The sequence below is a fragment of the Gallus gallus genome, chromosome 13 (genome assembly GCF_016699485.2).
Source record: "Gallus gallus isolate bGalGal1 chromosome 13, bGalGal1.mat.broiler.GRCg7b, whole genome shotgun sequence".
In the NCBI taxonomy this organism is placed as follows: domain Eukaryota; kingdom Metazoa; phylum Chordata; class Aves; order Galliformes; family Phasianidae; genus Gallus; species Gallus gallus.
In genome coordinates, this window is record NC_052544.1 from 516,632 (window position 1) to 538,477 (window position 21,846).

Consider the following 21,846-nt stretch of genomic DNA (forward strand, 5'->3'; position numbering starts at 1 on the left):
ACAGTGGCTCAGTGGTGTCTTTTTTTCTGGTGTGGTTTGTAAGTCATATCTGACTGAAGGAAAACTTGAGCATCTACCACAGTAAGATGCTCATAATAATAAAGATTCAGTCAATTCTCCTCATGCTCCTTCAAGGCCTGTCTGGCATGGTCTTTACTGGATAGCCATGGCAGATCTGCACAGCGATTGTTAGGTCAATCACTGTTCACCCCACGTCAGTCCGGTCTAAAGGCACTGTACTCTCCTAGAGTTATTGATACAAACACAAGCATGGCGCTGTTGGTTTGGAGTGGAAGGGTGTCCAGCCAGCTCAGGGCACAGCTGGATCAGACAAAAGCTGGTCTGCCAAGAGTCATGTGGACAGACCAGTTTTCAGATTAGACTAAAATAAGTCCTGGTGTGGCCTTTGCTCAGAGAATTTAAAGGCCTAAATTTAGAGTCCAGAGTTGGAGGTGTGGTTGGCAATTGAATGAAGCCTGCATGTATGCAGGCATGGTTACCTTGAGGAGGATGTGCCGGAGATCTCACTGTCGATCTTTGGAGAGAGCTGTGCTGTGTCTGTGTTGTGTTAGATCACATTCATTGCTTATTTTGCACAGTGTATTTCTGAATTAACCATTCTGCCTGCTACTCAAGGTGTGATGTTAAGACAGGCCATTATGACTCTAAAGTCACAGATGGGAAGTCCATCTGTGAAGAGTAAAGCGTGAGTTGGAAGCTGACATCCCCTTAAAGAAGTAAGGTATTATGGCCAGCCTTTGGAGAAGGAGGCTGTGTACCAGGTGATCTGCTTGTTGGTCTGACTCCATCGTGTGGTCTTGTCACATTGCTTCTCTTGGCCTGTAAAGCATTTGTGCTGGCACTAGCCCTGCTTTTTAAGTTGTTGAGCAGATCCTCTCACTAAAGTATCATGTTGCTGCTATTACAGTTGATGATGGAGATTTGGAAAAATAAAATGATCCAGTGCTAAAACATAGAGAAAAACATAGAGAAAAGCCTAGGAAGAGCTACTTGATAAAACTGGAGAGATCAGTTCGGAGAAGCAGCTGGTGGGGTTTTGATTATGCAAGACCTTGCAGTGTATGCACCTTGATATGCAAGGTCCTTGCAGGACCTCTCCCACAGAAACAGGCAGTCCCTCAGCACTTCTCAGTCTTTAAACTTGTTATGCAGTGAGGCACGTGAACAGTCCATATAGAACATGTGGGGAGTGCTGCCCATATGGTTTTGATCAGCCATATCTGTTGCTCTCAGATGAATGGCCTGAAGTCTGACATTTGTATTTTTGGGTGAACTTCTAGTCTGGCTTTTGATCCTCATGATCCCCACAGGAGATGGGAAGGTAATTCCAGCAGGATCTATTTCAATAAAATGCAGGAGTAAATGCTGGAACATTTCCAAATGAATAAACACACAGGAACACAAAGGAGCAGAATTTTTATGAGCTCTAGAGTCACTGATCCATTGCCAGACAAGCCCCAGTCTGCACAAGCCCTCATTTTATGTATAGATAGCAGCAATGAGCATCCAGCCTCCATTCACTTTTAGTGAGAGAAGAGAGTGCTGTACCAAATGTACAGAAATCTGCCACTGAGAGAATGGTTAGGATCAGCGGTCTGTCTGTGTATTTATCAGAGTAAATCATGGATTTAGTGTGGCTCACTCCAGGATTGCACTGCTACAGCTGAGGAATAGGTTGGCCAGACACCTTCTCAGCCATGTTTCCCTGACAAGGAGTTGGATGAACTATGTTGAGAGGAACCTCAGCAATTCTGTTTTTTATCAGTAAGTACATGAGGCATATACAGAGCAGGCAATTTGTATACACTCTCTGACCATCTGAGTTCATCTGTCTAACTGAATGTCTAAATATTGAGAGAATTAAGTGTCTGTACTCTATGAACTCACTAGTCAACATTATTAAAAAAAAAAAAGAGTAGTGAAACTATCTCTGTCTCCCTGCTTTCCTCGACAGTAGCTGGAGTTTGTGAAAAATTAACTGCAAGTTATAGTCCAAGTTGCATTAATTAACCCTTTGGAGACTGCAAGCAGAATATTTCACCTGATTTCTGAGAACAGACTGATAAGTTTCCTACAAAGCCTAAACAACATGCTTGATATGAGTTGCTTAAGATTTGTGACATAACCACTGATGTCCTTTCTGCTTAGATGAAGAGAGGAGAGGAGAGGAGAGGAGAGGAGAGGAGAGGAGAGGAGAGGAGAGGAGAAGAGAGGAGAGGAGAGGAGAGGAGAGGAGAGGAGAGGAGAGGAGAGGAGAGGAGAGGAGAGGAGAGGAGAGGAGAGGAGAGGAGAGGAGAGGAGAGGAGAGGAGAGGAGAGGAGAGGAGAGGAGAGGAGAGGAGAGGAGAGGAGGGGAGAGGAGGGGAGAGGAGGGGAGAGGAGGGGAGAGGAGAAGAGAGGAGAGGAGAGGAGAGGAGAGGAGAGGAGAGGAGAGGAGAGGAGAGGAGAGGAGAGGAGAGGAGAGGAGAGGAGAGGAGAGGAGAGGAGAGGAGAGGAGAGGAGAGGAGAGGAGAGGAGAGGAGAGGAGAGGAAAGGAGAGGAGAGGAGAGGAGAGGAGAGGAGAGGAGAGGAGAGGAGAGGAGAGGAGAGGAGAGGAGAGGAGAGGAGAGGAGAGGAGAGGAGAGGAGAGGAGAGGAGAGGAGAGGAGAGGAGAGGAGAGGAGAGGAGAGGAGAGGAGAGGAGAGGAGAGGAGAGTTGCACTTTCTCTTCTTGCAGCCATGTTGATTTTGCCTGATTATTGCTTTATTATGTGAAGTGAAGTCCATGTGGCAATGTCAGTGCCTGTGGCTCTCCTCACTGCTGCCCTATTAATGCTGTTAGCCCTGAATAGCCTAGGTGTGCTATGGAAGATAGATGCTCTGAAAGGCTACAGTGCTCTGAATCTCTCATGTGTGTATTCTAGTGAGTAATAGCAACAATAAAACCTGGTTGCGCTTCATGTCATCCACAGTCCTATCAGTCAGAGACAGCCCTCTTTCCCCATCCTCACTTCCTTATCCCTATCCTTTGGTCTCAGCCCCAGGACTGAGCCTGGCTGGAGACTTGCTGGGTAAGCTGTTCCAGGCCTTGCTACATCTTGCAAGAGCCTTGTGACCAGTTGGCCTGCGTGCTCACAAAGGCCCCTGTCTCAGGGCTTGCCATACTTATTCCCACTAGTCTCATTGTACCACTTCTTTTCTGTAGTATTTCTCATGCACACTCCATATTTCTTGCTCTTCATTTGTTGAAGTGCTTGTTTCTCCAAACCGCTCTCTGACCTACTCAGATCTTCATTTATCTCAGTAATTTTATAACTTTCCAAATCCTTTTGTGTAGATGGGGTTGTGCTGGAAGTTGAATGAAGACCTCATTCTATCACACCAGTCAGCGGGGAGTAAAATCTACCTGATCTGGTGTGGCTATGAAGGTGCTGTAGTTGCGGAAAGTCTCTCAGGGTCACCAGGCACACCTGAGCGATGCTTGGAGGGGAGGTGAATGCATAACTGCAGATAAACTGCACATGGAACTCACTTTGCTGACATCAGTTACTGAGTTGCAGATGACTCAGGAGCAGGTATTTGCAAAGGTATTTCTAGTGGCTCAGGCTGATGAGGAAATACAGTTACACACAAAATACAGTGATGGAACGCAGTCGCTTGTGAGTCTGTGAATTATCCTGCTAGTATGGTGGAAACCCACTGAAATCCCCCTTGGTCTCCATGCTTATGCTTCAAGGTGTTTCTCTGTAATGTGCAGCCCAGGGGGCCGCACTGCAAACCAGATGTGATTACATTTTCTGAGCAAGACATTTTGTTTCTTGCTGCTCCTGCTCCCTGGATTGGCAGGTTCCTCACTAACTCTTCTTAGCTTCATGAGGCTTCTGGCCTCATGGACATGAAATCCTGGCCTCAGCAATATCCCAGAACAGTCAAGCCCCTTTGGAAGCTCTGCACTCACTGTTCCCATGGAGGAATGAGATTTCAGGGTTATTATCAATAAGGAATCTAATTAATTAGGTCTAATCTCAAAATGAACATTGGGAATTATTATGAACCCTGTGTGCATCCCTGGGCCACACTTTACCTGCAGTTCTGGTCTCATCATCTCTAACAGGAAAAGTAGAAACAAAGTTGGCACAAAAAGGATTACAACAAAGTAACCTGTGTGTAGGAGGCTACTAAATCATTGTGCTCTAGCTGGCAAAGAAGATGCTGCCTGTGCCTGCAAAGCCACAGGTAGCACAGGGGAAATGTGTGGAAACGAACACTCTTTTCTTCTCATGCAAGAGCTAAAAAAAGGTCAGGTTTCAAAGAAGTAAATTGAGATGCATTTTTTAATATTGTGTACATAACACTGGAGTCCTTGTCACAAATAATGTGGATGCTACAAGATTCAAGTAGCAGCTAGATGCATTCATGGACGAGAAATCCATCTCAGGCACTGCAGTTGACTTGAGGTTCTCTGAGCTGCCCATCCTAGATGGCCAGAAGGAAACTGTCATTGAATGATGATCTGTCCTTCCTTAACCATTGCCTACTTGTCAGACTCGTGCTGGGGCTTTTGTTTGACCAGTAGAGCTCAGCTTTTGTTCTGACAGCGGCTTGCATTTCATGACACTCGTCTCAACCAGAACCTGAGCTGACTACCTCCTTTTCTTAGCATTTGGAACATCTGGATTGTCAGAATATGATTTTGTGACTCAGTTTTAAAATACCTTATGCTTTGCTGGAAGAAAAGATACAGTACTTGCAGAAAATGGGATTTTAGAAATAATGACTTCAACAAGGTGCTCCTAGGAGTATTGACCAACCACCTCTTTTTCTGACAGACACAGCTCTTGTTGGCACATGTGCAACATGCACTTCCCAAGCCTCATTCATGTCAGTCTCTTTTTTTATTCTGTTTAAAAGAAGAAAATAGTTTATAATTGGATGAAAATCCCATTATAATCCCAATCAGATGAATCTCTCAGTGGTCAGGACCGTAACTCATTCTGGTGTTAAAACATCACGCAGCACTGGTGTAAAGTACTCTGCTGAAGGGGTGGCCTTGCAGAGTCTCTAGATGCTATCCTTTAGAGCTCCTCAGTCCTCAACAAACAGTTCTGCACTGATCATGGAAGTAATGTGCTGCTATAAAAATTGTACAGACTCATTACAAAGCCATTATGATGGTTTTGGTTTCTAGTTCCCATTAAACTGAATTGGAAGAGATCCTACTAAGATTAATTGGAAGGAAGAAGTGAATTTCCCTACAGAAGTTTGGGAGTTTTCATATTTCAGGGGTGTTTGTGGGGAATTCTTTGGAATGTTGGTGGAATTATCTATCCTCAACCGCCATTTTAGTTGTACTTTACACAGCAGGAAATCCATGGATGCTTTTGGAAAAGCATCTGTACCCAGGGAAACTTGAGTCATGCTTACTTCCTCCTTCTTAGCACAGACCGGGACTGGCTGCCTTATCATGCCAGATTTCTGCTTGGTCTCTAGAAATAGAACTAGAGGCATTACAGAGACGTGCTCAAAAACAGGAGAGGAGGAGATGGAGTTATTTATATTTGCACTGGACCTGTTCTGGGGACAGTAAGGGCATTTGCCTCATGAGCTGAAAAATCATTTCCTCTGGGAGATGTGGAGCTATTGAAGCATCTTCCTATCGTTGAAATGTCCTCTGCAGAATCTCTGGATCTTGGTCCAGCATTGTGATGCAAATCAGGCCTCAGCAACATGCCACCTGGCTCTGTGATTCTGAGAATGTGTTCTGGGCTTCCTAGTGCTGGTGCAGGATTGCATGCATGTGGAAAAGGAGGACAGAGGAGAGATGGGAAAGGACACTTCTCCACACAGCTTACCAAAAGGATGATCTTGTCCTGACATGCTAGGAACTTGGAGGAGGGCAAGCCCTCAGCTCCTCACTCACTTTGCCACCTCTGCTGGGAAGAGAGAGGTCAAGTTGCAGGCCCAGCACCTGGAAAGGTGAACATAGGTCTAAAGGCACCGGCTGAGGTTTGTAGCTCAAGGGTTTTTACTTTGGCAAATGAACTAATTGAAAATCATCTAAGAAAACAGAATTGCCCAACAAAGGAAATAACATTATATCCTCTTTGTGTTTGTGTGCGTTTTTTTTTTCCCTGCAGTAACCACAACTCTCTCCTCCTGGTCTGGGCATGCTAGAAAATGCAACGAAACAGCCAAGTCCTATTGTGTCAATGGAGGAGTATGCTACTACATCGAAGGGATTAATCAGCTGTCTTGCAAGTAAGTGAGTGTAGTTCTTGTGTCAACATGCAAATTACTTGGCTGTGGGAGAGGAGACTTCTGTGCAACTGCGGGAGAGGTAGCTCTGAAATTCTGGCAATTGCAGTTTGAGCTGTGCAGATTCAGAATGGGAATCTAGAAGGGAGAGGGAAGGGGAAGAAGGTTCCTATTTTCTTCTTTGTGTGAGTGCCACTGCTGTTCCTGTTGTTTCCTTCTTTTCTCAGATTAATACATTTGTCCTGGCTGTTCCCTTTCCCTTTCTTCCCTTTCTCCTCTGCAGCTTCAGGGAAGGTCAGGTCCCTGAGCTCTCCCTGAGCTGTGTCAAAGCTCCTTGCCCCCAGCTGACACCTCCTGTCCTCTGAGCAGAAGGACACAGCTACCTGAGGGGTGCCTGGCAGAGACCTGCCTCTTATCCCCTCCATCTGCTTCTCATGGGCCCAGAAACAGGTTTAGCACACAGCTCTTCACTACTGTGTGCTTACCTATGTGATGGGCTGTGGGGTTGTTTATTGTTACCCTTCAAATACTAAAATCCAAAAGAAAAGAAAAAAAGCATTTATCCTTAAAATGAAATTTCTTGATGGGATTGAAGTGGGGCTGCATAATCTGAGGGATGTGGAAGAGGATGTGAGAGCTTTTCACCTCTGGTTCAAACTTATCCTGGTTAAAAAGCCCAACAGCATCTTGGCTCACCCTCCAAACCTGATGTGGATGAGAGTACAGTTTGATTCAGTGCTGGAGATAGAGGCACCCAAGCTAATGCACACCTCTGCCTGCCCCTGGGCTCCTGTGAAGTAAGCCTGAGCTGGTGCCCTGGGAGTGGGACTGATGGCTTGTGCCCAGCTTCTGAGTGAGGTGAGGCAGTGCCCAGCCTGGCTGCTGAGCCCAGGAGTTTTGCAGTCAGCATCAGAGCACAACAGGCACCACTATGCCCAGCTTGGCGAAGTCTGGAGCTGATGGTTTTCTTCGAAACACCTCTGAGTGGAGAGGTTCTGACAAAGGTATTTACATCTGTGGATCTCAGCCTAGTCCTACTGCCACTGCATGGTGCGATGCTTGCTAGACAACTTGCCTCCTCAGGCCTTGAAGGATGATTCTGAACAGAGCCGTCACCTCTCCTGGAAGGTCTGTGAGCTGGACTACTAGCACAACTCCCCTCCACTCTCGGTACTCCACTGTTTTGGCAGGAGTAGGAAAAGCCATATGGAAACACATTCTGCTGAGCTCCTGTGTTCTCAATTTCCAGTGCAGGATCAGGTATGGTGGGAAGGACACGGTATCAACAGCATCTCCCAGTCCTCTCAGGCTTAGATCTTCTGACACAAAGGGAGCTGCATAGGACAGAAACCAGTTGCTGTTGTCCTCCACACTTTCCATTCATGTGAGATGAGAGCAGCCCTTCTACACCAAAGACCTGTGTTTTAGGATAGTTGTCACTGCCTTTGATGTCTCTGTGGCACTATAAGTTCATTCTGACAGAATCCCCCACTGAAACATGAGGGAAGACACAGCCACTATTCTGGTGTAGGTTCAGCCCCACAAGGTCCCAGTAATTCCAGTGTTCCCATGCTTGGGAGGGCTCAGCCCTTTGAGCCTAGAGGAGTGTATGGTTCAACATCCATCTCTGAGCAAAGTGCTGATGCCAAAAGCATAGATCTTGGGGCTATTTCTTTTGGAAAAAACTTGAATCTAGATAAGACTTTCAGATCAGATAGATTACTAATTATAGCAAGTGTTACCCTGAGGCCCCTGCTGTATGCAGATATAATCTTTAGGCTCTGTTATCCCTCATGAAGAATAGACATGGTAATTATGAAGTGTCTTTAGCAGAAAGACTGATTTAACCAAAGTAAACCTTCCCTATGAAGAAGCAGTCTGCCTTCAAAAGAGGCTGCTATGACAGCTGATGAGCAGAGGGGAAGCTCAGTGACGAATTCCATCAAGGTTTTATATGCCATGCAAAACACATGTAATTATCTCATGTAGTTTGGAAGCCGTAATTTCCTACTTGCAAATGCTAAAAAGATTTGTTTCTGATGAGTCCTGAGATACCAGTTGCTAAAACTAGATGGGAACTGAATTGGTGAATGTGGAAGGGCAGCAAATGCTAACCGAAAGAAGGTGTTTGAAGATCTGCACTGTCACTATTCATCTGCCTGAAAAGACAGTTCTGCATTAACAGGAGCAGGAGGGGACCCAAGTGCCTTCCATGCAGAGCAGTCATTTCTGATCCTACTTCTTGAGGAAATGTCTGGATGTTCATTCTCCTTTGGTGTTTCTGTCATCAAATCATAGACTGAAGATAAAAATCCTGGATTTTGAAGTGATACAACTTAGAGTTTCTGGGACTCCAGAAATGTATAGTGCAAAAAAAATGCAAAAGTGCTTGAACTTTTGAACATATGAACATTTCATTTCTCTTAAAATGACTTTCCCAATAACTTGGAGTATTCTTGTGAAGGCTGATGATGGATAAGATGACTTCAGTCTTGCCTGCCTGTGAACTAGCAAAGTAGCAAAGTGCAGAAATATTTCACAGCTTCCTTGTTGCACCAAGGCAAGAGATCAGCTGCTCTGTGTGAAAGATGCAGTGATTTGGATTCAGAGAGGAAATGAGAGAAAAAGATGTAGGCTTTGACCTGCATTTCTCAACTCTGTAGCACGGGAGCCAGTCACACCATCGCTCTGAGATGTGGGCATGGAGGGTATCATTAGGTCCTTCTGCATACAGCCTCTTCAAATGCCTTGGTGCAGAGATCAAACAAGAGCCACATGAGCCTCTTGAGCCAGCAGCGACAAATCTACCCATTCACTGTTCCCACTGTGCTATTCTGGTTAGAGTTATCAGAGCCTTGGGGGTCTTCTGGCACTGTATGCTGGCTTGCAGTCTTCCTTCACCAAGTGCTAAGGAGATTCCAGCATGCCTGGCCTTAGTGTGATACTACTGGTTTTTCACTGTGTTCAGAAGACAGAATTTTAATGAGTTCTTGTTCACTACCTGTCATCATTCTGTAATCACAAGCAGATTTCATTGAAGATCCTTGCTGTGGATGTTACGCCTGGCACTCTGGAGCAAAAAAAAAGCAGCTGGATTCTCAAATGATTTCTTCTGAAGTGGCTTATACTTATTTTGTTACAGATATTGCCTAAATTGGCAGCTAGCCTCTGAGTATTGTTTTTTAGCAGGCTTCCCAGAAATACATTCCTCCTGGTCTTTTAAATTCTGGGGAACAAACAGCAGCTCATCTTTTGCCTGCAAACTCACCTCCTCTCTCCCTTTTCAATACACTTCATCTAGACTTTGGAGAATGCAGTTTCTTAACCAGGGAAAAGCCCAGAACAGCATTGGAGCTGTGCCAGGCAGTGTGTCTGTTTTGGATTGTGTGCTTGCATAAATCAGTCCTTAATTTGAAGTAAATTCTACACACGGTAGTGTTAAAGGATACCCAAATATGATACAGTCTGTGCTTTTATGCATACTCTGCAAATAGACCACCTGGAAGTTAGATGGGAGAAGTCTGATCTGCCTCGGATATTCTACAAATTTGTGGCATAAACCCAGAAATCTACTGAGCCACACACATGCAGAATTGGTTCAACAGCCTTAGAAGATTAAAGAGCCCGGACTCTTGTTGTCAGAAAAATTTCTTGACTTTTCTCCAGACCATTTTGCTCGGAGAGGCCTTAGAAGGTGGACGGACTGGTTTCTCACCATAACAGCAGGGAAGCTGCGAGTTTGAGTAGAGTAAATTGGAGTGCCTGCAGAAGGGATGCACGCAAGTAATTTTCATGGGCTGGGACACAATTAGAGATGTTGTGTCCAACTGAACTCAGTGCTTGGGAAGGTTTGCAGCCTTTGACTGTGGGCCTGCCTCCATCCTGGAGCCTGTTGGGTTCTTGGCACAAATTGGAGCAGTTTGAGGCTGCTCTAATCTGTTACCACTGAGTGCCAGGTCCTTACAGGGTTGGGCTAGTGTATATATTACAGTAGAAATACTCTTCTTCCCATTTAGGCCTTGGCACACATAATCTTCAGTTGGGGTCTTCTGAGCCAAGCAAAGAAGCAAAGTCAACTCTCTGCTGCACAGCCCTCCTCTGCTACATGATTCTTTGGTGTGTTTAGTGCAGTTGAAGTGGCTGGTACTCTGGGGCAGGACCTCAGTAAACTGTGTAGGATTAGAAGACATAAAGAGCTTTAAGAGCAACCTTCACCCCCACAATCAGGCCATACAGGTTGTGTTTTCAGGAGACAGATTGAAGGATTCCCTGATGCTGACTTTCTGGGTTTGGGCTGTCTACATTTAACAAAATTACACATTCACTGAAGAGCTCACAGTGTTGAGCTAGGGGTGAAAATCACCATATACTATTCCAGGTCTCCTGATCCAGCCAGGACTAGTTCAATATATTTTGCATACTGTTTATCTTGGGTAATGAGATCAGGTACCTTTTTGTGTTCAAGTGGTCCTTCTATGCATCCAGTTCAATACATTCCCTTTAATGCACATATAACTACAGCAGACCCTTGAGAACATTTGGAGTGTGGAAGCTGATCCTTCAAAAGCAAGTCTCAGTGAAGACAACAGTGTTGATCCCATTGAGCACCCACAGCTTGGTTGGAGCTGCACTGTTATCTTCACGGAGTCTAGAAGTGGATGTCCCTGTGGTTTGGACTCTACTATACAGCAAACATGCCTTGATTAGCTGCTCTGGATAAGGCCTCTGCATTTAATCTGGTTGCTTTCTTTTTTACCCATTAGTGGTTTTGTGAAGTCCGGTGTTTTGTGGCTCTGCAAGAGCCTAATATCTGGGACTGGTCAGGGGACAATGACAGAACTGTCTTCTTTTTCAGCCCTTCATGCAAATAAGCAACATGCTTGAGACATATCTCCGTTTCCTTTTATCAGTGCATTGTGTCCTTCTGCTACAGCTTCTCCTTATCTTGTTATTTTGATGCACCTGCTTGTTTACATTCTTCTGTAGCATGGATTGCATTATGAGAGCTACCACATTTGGCATAATTGAGGGTACAAAGGAAATGGACCAACACTTGCAAGATTTAGGTCAGCAGCTGTGCAGAAAATGTTTTGCTCCCAGCAGGAATATTATTTTAATTATTTGTTTGATTAATAATTAAATAACAATCAACAATAGTCAGTGCTCTGCCCTGTTTCAAGGTAAAGTGACAAAATTTTTCAATGAATCATTTAAACCACTTTGGTTTGTAATCTTTGAGATGCTTTATTTGGCTGATAATTGCATATTTTTACCATGTAAATTAACTGAAATTCATCCTGAACTCAAGAGCAGACTTTTATGGATATTTTGAAATGTGGGGAAAAAAAAAAAAAAAAAAAAAAAACCGAAAAATCTCAGCAATTCAAGGAACTGGTCAAAACTGACTGAATTTATTGAACATTTTCCAGCAACAACAGAAGTTAAATAGAAAAATTCCTGACCAGTTTTGTTTATAGCATTTGCAAGTAGGAAACTTCCATATGTAGCAAGTGGAAAATTGTTTTTAATTTTCATTTAACTTCTTAGACACAGAGGGATGAAGTCGAGCAAGGCCGTCTTGGGTGTTCTCCACACAGGCTAGGAAGGGGGCAAGTTGCTGTTTTTGAAACGTTGTTGCAGCCTTACAAGCCTTGCAAGACTTCCTACAGACACAACTTGACCTATTTCCTTTCTCAAAAGGAGGGGCATGCTTGGGCCTCTGCGAGGCTGGTGAGTGGACTAGGGAGTCCAAAGATACTATTTTAAGGAACAGTCCACCATTCATTCTGCTGGGATAACCAGCCAAAATCACTTGGCTAGAGTCAGATGTGTAGGAAGAAGGATGCAATGATAAAAGACCATTGCATGACTTTTGGTCTTAGGAAGCCTTAACTTTCAGGTGTGTCACTCAGATCATATGCTTAGCTTCTGAAGAAGAGCTGCCCACAGACCTGTAACACAGGAGACAGCAGATTCTGCATGCAGAAGGGGTGCCTTCCATTTGCTCTCCTTGTCTAGAATGGGAGACTTGTGTGCTGTACATGCTGGAAATTTCTTTCCTAGATGTCACAGCTGGAGAAGTGGTAACAAATAACAAATCTTCACCTTCACCAGCCTAGGAGTATCAGACAAACAGGGGACCATGGGCAATGCATACTTTCAAAGTTATCCCAGTCACTGATGCTGCCAGCAAGGTTACTTCTGGGAAATCAGGACCCAGAGGCGACAGAACTGCATTTGTGGCTTCTGAGCAGTGTCACAGTGCACACCTTCTGCATGGGATTGCTTGGGAAGCACATCATTCTGACAGCCTGGGAGGTGACAAAAGGTGTTCATGTTTATGAGGGCTACTTTTCTGTCACTTTTTCCTGTGCTGATTCACTAACAACTAAAGATGAAAAGCCTGAGCTGTCCTAGACCAAGAGATGACTGTTATCTATTGCCTTCTCTCTAGAAAGTTCTTTTCTTCTCTCACGCTAAGCTGATGGCTGAGATCTAAGGATGAGCTATATAGAGCTGTCATGGCATCAAAGCTTGTTTGACACATTTCTGTTCTGCTTTTTCACTTCTCACCAATTTATTTTTCTGGGTTTTATTTTCTTCCACCAGTTTTCAATTGATTTTCAGTACTTCCCTTAGTAGCATGCAACTTCAGTCACGTTCAAGTTCTAGCCATGGCTGATATCTTGCAAATGTGCATCTGAGGCAGTTTTATCTCCCTTCAGACAAAATGTCCGTTTCTTTACCTGGATAAGACATCTGCTTCATTCCTGAGCACCCTTAACTCCCTTCAGGGTGCCCAGGGCACACAGATGAACTGAATCTCAGATCACAGACAAATAGCCAGAACATTCTAAACTAAACTGGATGTCCTTGAAGACTACTCAGTGACTTCATGAGTGTCAGTGATGATGAATAAACTTAAGAAAGGATTGGGAAGATGGCATGTGTTTTGGCTGCTTTGTTCAAACTCCAGTGCAGTCTTTTAAAGGCTTCTCTAAAGTCATGCTTCACCAGGGCTGTCCTTGTGAGTCTTCATCACCAAAATGCCTCTTTGATTGCCAACAGGGCATCTTCACTCTACTCCCAGTACCAGCTTACTCTGCCTCATCACCAGGAAGGTCAACAGGCCTTTTGATGGTAACCCCTTGGAGCTGGCACCTTGACTTGAAATGACATTGCCACTATGCTTACCTTTCCTGAACTCCAGGATGAACATCTAAGAATCACGTTTTTTAAATAAAGGGTAATTTTTTTGAAAGATATTTGCCTGAGCAAGGAATCAAATCTCCAGTTTCAGAAGTAGTATGGACACTGAGTAACTTGTGTATGTCTAGGGAGCGCAGTGACCTCTTGTAGGCCCTTTCCTAACGTTATGGTTGATTCCATGATTCTATGAAGCTTCATGCAGAGCCATGCCCTTAAGCACCCCTCGAGCAGGTTGGAGTATGCAAATATCCCAGCACACTCTTATGTGGAGACGTTAACACAGGACCCAAACACAATGTTGCACAGAAAATAAAATGGGCTATGAGCAGGGAGGATGCCCCAACTTTGCTCAATGCAGATATACCAAAACTGCAACAAAAACCATCATGAAATTGAGTGTAAAAGCCACTTCAGTCATGCAGGCCCTTTCAGAGCTTTCTTCTGTGAGAGGGACAGCTAGTCCCCTGGATGTAGGGTACCTTACCTTTGAGATGTAGGTACCTTACCTTTGAGAACTGGAAAATTCTTTCCTTAGAGGAAAGACAGACAGGTTTGGAGCTGTGGAGACAAGATGGAAAAGGACAGTATATGGGATGGAGAAATCATTTAGCCTTTTATTAGCTGTATCATGTACACCTTGGATCATGCACCATTCAGAGGTGCATCCGTAGGTCCCATACAAGCATCCAGAATTTACCCTGAGCTCAGGATACTGCTGAGTAGGAGCAGGTTGTCCTCCGGATGACCTCCTTTAGGAGCCTGTGACATTGATGTATTAGTGTACCAGCAAGTACCTCAGGCTTTACCCTAAGAATGTTAGTACAGATCTCCAGGCAGAGATTAGACCTCTGTGCATAGGGTGACTTCCACCAGTCGTGACCACTGCCAGAGCTGAGAGATCTTTTGCTCTGGCCTGCCTTGTGCCCAGCCACATGGCACTTCTTGAGTACAGACAACAAGCTCTTTCCCAGTCCTCAGTTGATCCTCATCTCTCCCATTTGGAGGGGAACCCTTCAGCTCAGTGAGGTCTGTATCCCTGAAGGCCTGACAGTTGGGTTTTGTGCCCTAGGGCCTGTACAAATGACATTGGCACTGAGAGCTTGTCACACCCCCTTCTATGTCTTGATTCTTACCTGTGTGTGTTGACAATGAGGGAGAACTACTGAAAATGAAAGCTTTCTTCATTTCTACCTCTCTGACTCTCTCTCTACACAAGAGAAATAAATAATTGCTGAAAAACACTGCCTGTGCTCCATTAAGTAGAGAGAAACAGGACTTCCTCTCTCTTCTTGGCTTCTTTTATTGCCGCTGAAGTTGCATATCCATAACATGCCATCTAAATGTAAATCTGGCAAGAAGAACAAATGTTACTGTAGCCCTTGAGCAACAGCACAGAACTGATCTGCCAACACGCTTTTGAACTGCAAAGCTTTGATCATAATAAACATCACAGAGTTTGAAACCATCACTTTCTCCTCTTTGCTGTGCCATAGACTGGGAGCAGACATTAGTGTCCCTTTGGCAGACAGGACTGGGTCACACCTGCAGGGCCGGGACTCACACCGGGACCTGGGCCTGTCTCACTCCACCCAGCTGGGTGTGCACACTGGGCCTGGTCCCCTGGCACTGTGCTGAGGCCGCTCTGGCTGTCTGCTGTTTCTCAGACTGGATAGGCAAGTTAAGCCATTGGACTCAGCTTCAGAGCTCCAGTCCTCTCTTCTGAAGTTCATTTTGGGCTCTTTGTTGACCAGCTGGGACCTGAGGTCTAGGTGAGGCCTAGGTGAGGGATGGGCACAGCGAAGTTGAGTTGAGGAAAGTCTGACAAGATGCAAAGCCTGCAGAACTGCTTGCTCCAGGAAGTTGGAAAACATGTTAAAATGCTAGGTATTATGAAAAAACCCTATGAAACTCAGAGGAAGGAGAGCTTGGTCAGAAGGGTGGGGTAGGCAGGTAGAGATAGGACATGGAGAAAGGTAGGGATAAACTTAGAGGTATGCTGAAAGATGTGAAGTAAGGGAGGGAGATCACCTCCAGGGAGAGAGGTGTTTGGCCACCCAGCGCTGAGCTCCCATCACTTCCCAGCACCCCATGAGCTGGCACATCCCAGCCCATCTCCTCATGGTGACTGGGATAGCCTGCAAGAGCCTTGCAGCCAGGCGGCGCATGAGGCCTGTTCTGGCTCAGCTTTCTTCTCTGTCCCTTTTTCTCTGTTAACGCAGAGATTCTGCACATGCTTTCTCTCTAACCGCAACACAGCCTTTCTCCCTGGAGCACTCTGTGAGTTCTTCCAGGGGCAGTAGCATGAAGATGCTTGCCCTGCACAGTGCTTGCTGTTGCCTGAGCAGCTGCTTACAGCTCTGTGGTGCTCCTTGCCAGTCTTGTCTAGATAGTGGCTCCAAGTAGCTTCCAGCCCATCTTCCCACCATCTGGTGCTTCTAGCAGGTGAGAAGGAAGGAGGCAGGCAAGGAGGAAAGGAAGGTTTTGCTGGTGGCTTGAAGATCCAGGCCTAGAATAAAGCTGCAATGCTAATGTCACAGGTGCCTGGTTAAAGCAAAGCAGAGAGTAAATATGCGCGTGAAGCATTTATTTTTTCCATTCATCACAATGCACTTTTTATTTTTGACCTTAGCCTCAAGAATGGTGCCAGACATGTTCTGTGATTTCTCCCCTTTTCCCCTCCAGATGTCCAAATGGATTCTTCGGACAGAGATGTTTGGAGAAACTGCCTTTGCGATTGTACATGCCAGATCCTAAGCAAAGTATGTTTGAAGACAAAAAATGCACCACACTACTTAAAACCTCCTGGGCACAGCGGTGGATGTAGAGTGGTCTAGTCAGGGATGGCTCTTGGTGTCAGCTTTGGGCTAGGGCTTAGGGCTGCAGGTAAGGGCACAGGCTGAAAGCAGACAGATAGGAGTTGTGAAAGGGATCAAAAAGGGGCCTCAGTTCGCTCTGTCTGGGTGTCATTTTGCTATCTTGTTTCTTTCTTTCTGGTTTTCTTTCTTTCGGTAGGTGTCCGATCGAATTCACAGGAGACCGGTGTCAGCATTTCGCAATGGTCAGCTTCTCCAGTATGTCTCTTTCTACTTCTCTCTCTCCCTGGTTATTGTAGCTCTGTGTCATGTCCTTAAAGCAGGTTCTTCTGTTCTCCAAGAGCCCTCTTCCAGTCTTGTGCACTCCCAGCTCTGCTTGACCCTTAAGAGGAGCTGTGATCGTTGCCAAGAGGAGAACCAGGGCTCTTGCTGTCTTCCCATTTGTTAGAATGGGTTCTGCTTTCATTTCTGATTGAATTTAATGTTGCTTGCTCTTTTCATGCAAAACACAAATAAGGCACAAGGTTGTTGTGGTGTGCTGTGTGAGAACAGTCTTGTGTGATAAACTGTATCTGCTGGCATTGCTGTCTCAACACAGACTATGTGGTGCAGTGCAAGAGATCCATATTTTTCCTATGACTCTTGCAGTTTGGGTGTGTGAGTCTCTCTGTACCAACTGCAGAAAACACAAGGGCAGTACTGAAATTTCCACTGTGCTGAGGATGTGTTTTTGTTTCCAGAAGTTAAACAGTCATTGCTGTTCAGTTGAGACTGTAAGAGGATGGCCCCAGGTAGGGCAGAGCATAGTATGCATGCCTGTAGCATGAAAGGCCATGTTGGATACTGCCATGGTCTCAGGGCTTCCTCCCTGCAGTGCCACGCAGCATATGGACAATCTGCTGATTAGGCATCTCCAACCATATCCATCCTGGACACAGAGATGTTCGCATCTCTCCCCGTGGGTTGGAGAGCCTTGCATGTGGGGCAGTGTCTAACTACAGTGACTGATCCCTTAACTTCGTATCCAGTGAATGTAAGTACCCTACAAGCCTTCCCAGTGTCTAATTCTCAGTTCTGATGTTCTCTGGGTCTCCAGAGACGCCTCACTTGCTCATTTTGTTCAGTGCTGATAATTTTTGACAGATCGATATTCAGACAGTGTCCCAGCACCAGTGGGATCCTTGTGTGGGTAAGGTCTGACCTGAAATGTGAAGCAGTGCTGAGCCTGCAGTTACAGCAGCGTGACCTCTGTGTACACCCTGTCTCTGTGCAAGCCATTGGGACCACAACAAATGGTGGTTTTAAAGAGAGGCTTTTTGAAAAGAGCCACAAAAGAGGCTTTAATTAGTGGGAACCAGAGGAGAAAGGCCTCTCCATGATATCTCCTTGATTGTCAGTATTGCCTCTCTTACCTCTCCTTAAGAAATCCTGCAGTCCTTGTCCTGAACTGGCAGTAGCAGGAGTCTCATTAGCACATACTAATAGCTGGCTGGGGCTTGCATTAAGCTCTTCTACAGAGTATACAGTCAAGACATTAATGGACTTTGAAACCCTTGGGACAGCTTGATTTTTTACATTGCCTTTTGTTCCAAATTGGCTTCCAAAGCTGAAGCCTCCATTGATTTATTTTTTCAGACTAAAACATCTAAGGGGATTTTTTTTTTTTGAGATGACTCACCAAAATTTCTGTTTTGATATTTAACCTGATGCAAAAGGGTTTATTTTCCACTTTGGATCCCAAAGTGTCAGGGACCCCTGCTGCAGACAGTATTGGGATGCTCACCTGCTGAATCTGATTTGTAGAGTGGCTCATGAGGTGGTGTCCAACACAGTCAGGTGTTTTTTATGTCAGAAAAGTGCTTTTTCAGAACATTAATGGCAATAGGAAACAGCATGCATTTTTACCCCAGCCGGCAGAATCCAGCTTTTTATGGGAATGAGATTTGTGTAAATTTTATTTATATGTTAGAGGAGCAGTGCCAGCTTTAAAACTGACACATGTACATTTCCTTACCTCAATTCTGTTTTAACCACAGGATAGTAAGTTAAAAACAGCTTAACAATCCAGCTTTCCTGTCTGAACTTGGATAAAAATCATCTAAGATGATTCATATGTGTTTTTAGCTGTTTTCACTTTCAGGTCACAGTTGAGTAATATACGTAGAAGCTATATTGCAGCAAAGAATGCAATGAACTTGCCATTCTTCCAATTAGGAAAGGCATTTTACTTGAGTCTGGATTGTGTGGGTGCTTACTTTCTACTTCAAGCAATAGTTAGGGCACAGTAGAAGCTGCTGTTGCTCTATAATTCACTCTGTTCTTCATCCCATATGGGTTCTGACAGGTCAAAAGCTGAAATGCTTTGAATGAAATTCAGTCATTTCCATTGGAAATAAAAGAGCTCTGACCTGATTTTTTTTTTTTTTTTTTTTTTCCGAACACTGCCAGCACCTGGCAGATACTTAAATAGTAAATAATGACACCTACTCTGATGTGGTATTCAATACATTTGGAGTGTTTTAGGTTTTCAGGCCTAGATGGAAGGCTCCTGTCTCTTCAACATAAACATTAAATAATACATATTCAGTAGGATATCCCAAATCTGTGACAGAGCTTCTGCAAAATAAACTAAATTTAATACACAATTCTGAAACAATGTGGCAGATGCTTAGCTGAATTTGGGCTAGAGGAGGAGATGGTTGCCTTCTTATCAGCATCATGCCGGATGTTGTGCATCTTCCTTCTGGGTGCAGCTTCCCATCTCACCATTTTGAACCCTTATTCAGATTTTACTCAGTGAAAAAAAAAAACATTGTCCAGTGGTTCTCAGTGTCTGCTTGGAAGTCTGCTTTGAAGGTTTCTTTTCTTCTGATTATCAGAAAATCCTGCTAAATTACTGTAATTACGAAGATGAAAGATGCATTTAGATTGGTTTTCTTGCATGTGACATTTCTCTGTGTTGCTACTGAAATCACAAAACCAAGCGCCCACTGCCGGACATACTCTGTGCATAAACCCCACTGTTTGAAAATGTTCAAGATAGTCTTTTTTTCCTATGTTGTGCTCACACTATTGCTATTTTCTAACAGATTGGTACAGAGGATCTCACTGTGGACTGTATTACTGGGCTAACTCAGAGACATCCCACTCTGTCCTGACTCAGCCCTTATTTGATTGAATAGCATTTACCTTTGGTAGGAATTTGCAACAGCTGAAGTCAAGCGATAATCTAAGTGGTTGGTTCCTATCTCCTTGTAAGGAGTGTACATTTCATTTTGTTTGCATTGTCATGCAAATATACTGGGAAATGTGTGGAGATACTACAGAAAAAAAAGAAAAAAAAAGAAAAAAAAAGAAGTATGCTAGAGCAGCTACTTATCTGCAAAAATGGATGCATTGTGCAAACAGCCAAATTTGTCCTGGCCTAGCAAGGAGGCATTTCTGAGCAGAGCTGTGGTACCCGACTGTGTCAGCTCTTGCAGCCTGCCTTTATACTGAGCTTGTGTCAGTTTCTGTCTCCCTGATGGTCTGCTACAGCAAGACTCATACCTTGAGGAGTTCTAAGCAGACACATTTATTTTGTGCAGCAGTGGCTAAGCACACATAGACAGCTGATTACCAGCAACCAGTGGATGGGCAGTGACCTGCTAAATTGCCCCACCACAAATACAGGTGTTTGAGATGCTGACACTTAGTATCACACATCTAGTAAGTGTGGACAAAGACTTACAGGGAAACTCAAAAGATTTATCTTGTTTATCATAGGTCAGGTTTATGACAGTATGACAGATGGCTTTGTCAGATGGATAAAAACAGAAAACCCACCAGAAGGTACAAGGGAAGAGGAATGTCAAAGACAATAATCGTATATTCAGTTAGATTAAAAAAGGTGAAAGGTACATACTTGAGAAGAAAATAATTGCCCTGATGCTGCTTGAAGTCTGCTTAGATTCCTTACACTTATATGAAATTCCACTGATCTCAGTGGGTTTCTGCACTCTCTTCCATCCACATATAAGGAACTAACAGATCAGGGTTGGAAAATCATGTTTAGGCTTTTAGTAGCTTGTAGGAAGAAGGCCTTACAGAAGCTATAAAATATAACTGAGGGACATTGAAGAAATATTTAAAGCAATTTTAATTTAGACTGAAGAAGAATTAATGGCTGTGAACAAAATAGACAGTGACTGTCTGCAATTGCTCCACAGTAGAGGAGTGCCCTGGTAAATGAGAACACAGAGAATTATTTCCATGGATTCTGAGTCATTAAATCATTTTACTAAGATATTTTTCACATCAAATTTGGCATATTTCTGTCTCCAGACAGTTATAGTTACAGATATAATTAATATAGTGCATTGTACATACGGCGTACGCATATATATGTTCTATAAAGTCATATCACAGGCTAGTTTCAAGAGTTAGATCTTGCACTTGTGGTGTATCTCTGATGAAACTATCGGACTGAGAGCCTGTGACTTCAGAATGTGTCCTAAACCGGAAATCTTCCCTGACCCTGGCCAGTGGGATTGCAGTGTGTAGGGGAGAGGAACCAGCTGTACGAATAGCCTGAGTTCACATCATGAACTCTTCTTCTGACCCCTTTTTCTTCATGCCTCCCCCCCCCCCGGTTTGCAACAACAATGAAGCCAGACCCTCATTATTTTTTCAGTGAGCTTTCAGACATCTTGGTTAGAGGTTTGAATCTAAATCTGGACCTTTCTGGTATATCTTTATATACCCGCTGGCACTCAAGCGTGTGGATATAGCTAATTTAACATCAGTGCTGGCATTGGGACGAGAGTCTCATCCTTTAGAGGAGCTGAGGGTGGTGAGCACAAACTCATAGGTTTAGCGGTCAGAGGTGTTTCCCCGAGCCTCGAGTGCAGGATGAGCTGCATAAGGTGTCAGACTTATCCCTGTGTGGCAGTCCTTGCACTAATGAAAATGAAATTTCACATCACGCTGTTGAACCACAGCCTGAGTGAATCCATATCACTAGTAACCAGGGAATGTTTTGCAACTTCAGTGATTGCAAAATCTATTCTGAGATTAACAGCTCTTAGCTTGGGACCAGAGTTGTGCTTTCAGATGTGACTGTCCAGCGTCTGCTGACACCAGAGCAGTGCCTGAAGTCTGTGGGCATTCCGTGCAAGGGGATTCTTTACTTGGACAGTAGCTGGGTTTGCATGGAACTCTGATTTCCCTGTACTGGGACTCCCATAAAAATGGCTCCTCTCTGGCCTCACTTTTATTTTAGAAGACCATGGGACAGTATGAAAATACTGCTGTTTGTCCCTGTTTAATTTTTTAAGCAACTGGGTACGCATTTTTTCCATTTCTTTCTTGTTGGTGTTCTTCAGCACACAGCTTCCCTGAAAAACAAGCAGTGTTGGAGAGTTCTCACACTTGCAGTACACTTGCTTAGTAAAACCTTTTGATCTGCTCAGAATCCCTTCTTTTTCACTTCTCCTACTTTGCAATCTCACCTCCCAGAGGACCTCCTGGGGCTGTGGTCTTTGCCTTTGAAGTCAGATCTTCATCTCTACTTGCCCACGTGGGTGAAAAGTT

The 21,846-nt window shown here is 44.4% G+C and overlaps 1 protein-coding gene across 5 annotated transcripts in view; it reads left to right on the top strand.

Annotated features, from left to right (window-relative positions):
• NRG2 (neuregulin 2) overlaps window positions 1-21,846 on the top strand; it is a 153,893-nt gene that overhangs the window by 111,494 nt on the left and 20,553 nt on the right. For 3 of the 5 annotated variants that reach the window (XM_015293544.4, XM_015293546.4, XM_015293547.4), the window contains 2 exons: window positions 6,136-6,256; window positions 16,475-16,533. In XM_015293544.4, the coding sequence (XP_015149030.1) occupies window positions 6,136-6,256; window positions 16,475-16,533 (180 nt within the window). Of the gene's footprint in view, window positions 1-6,135; window positions 6,257-16,144; window positions 16,222-16,474; window positions 16,534-21,846 lie in introns of all 5 variants that reach the window. The other 2 variants (XM_015293545.4, XM_040647040.2) reach the window with 1 other exon arrangement.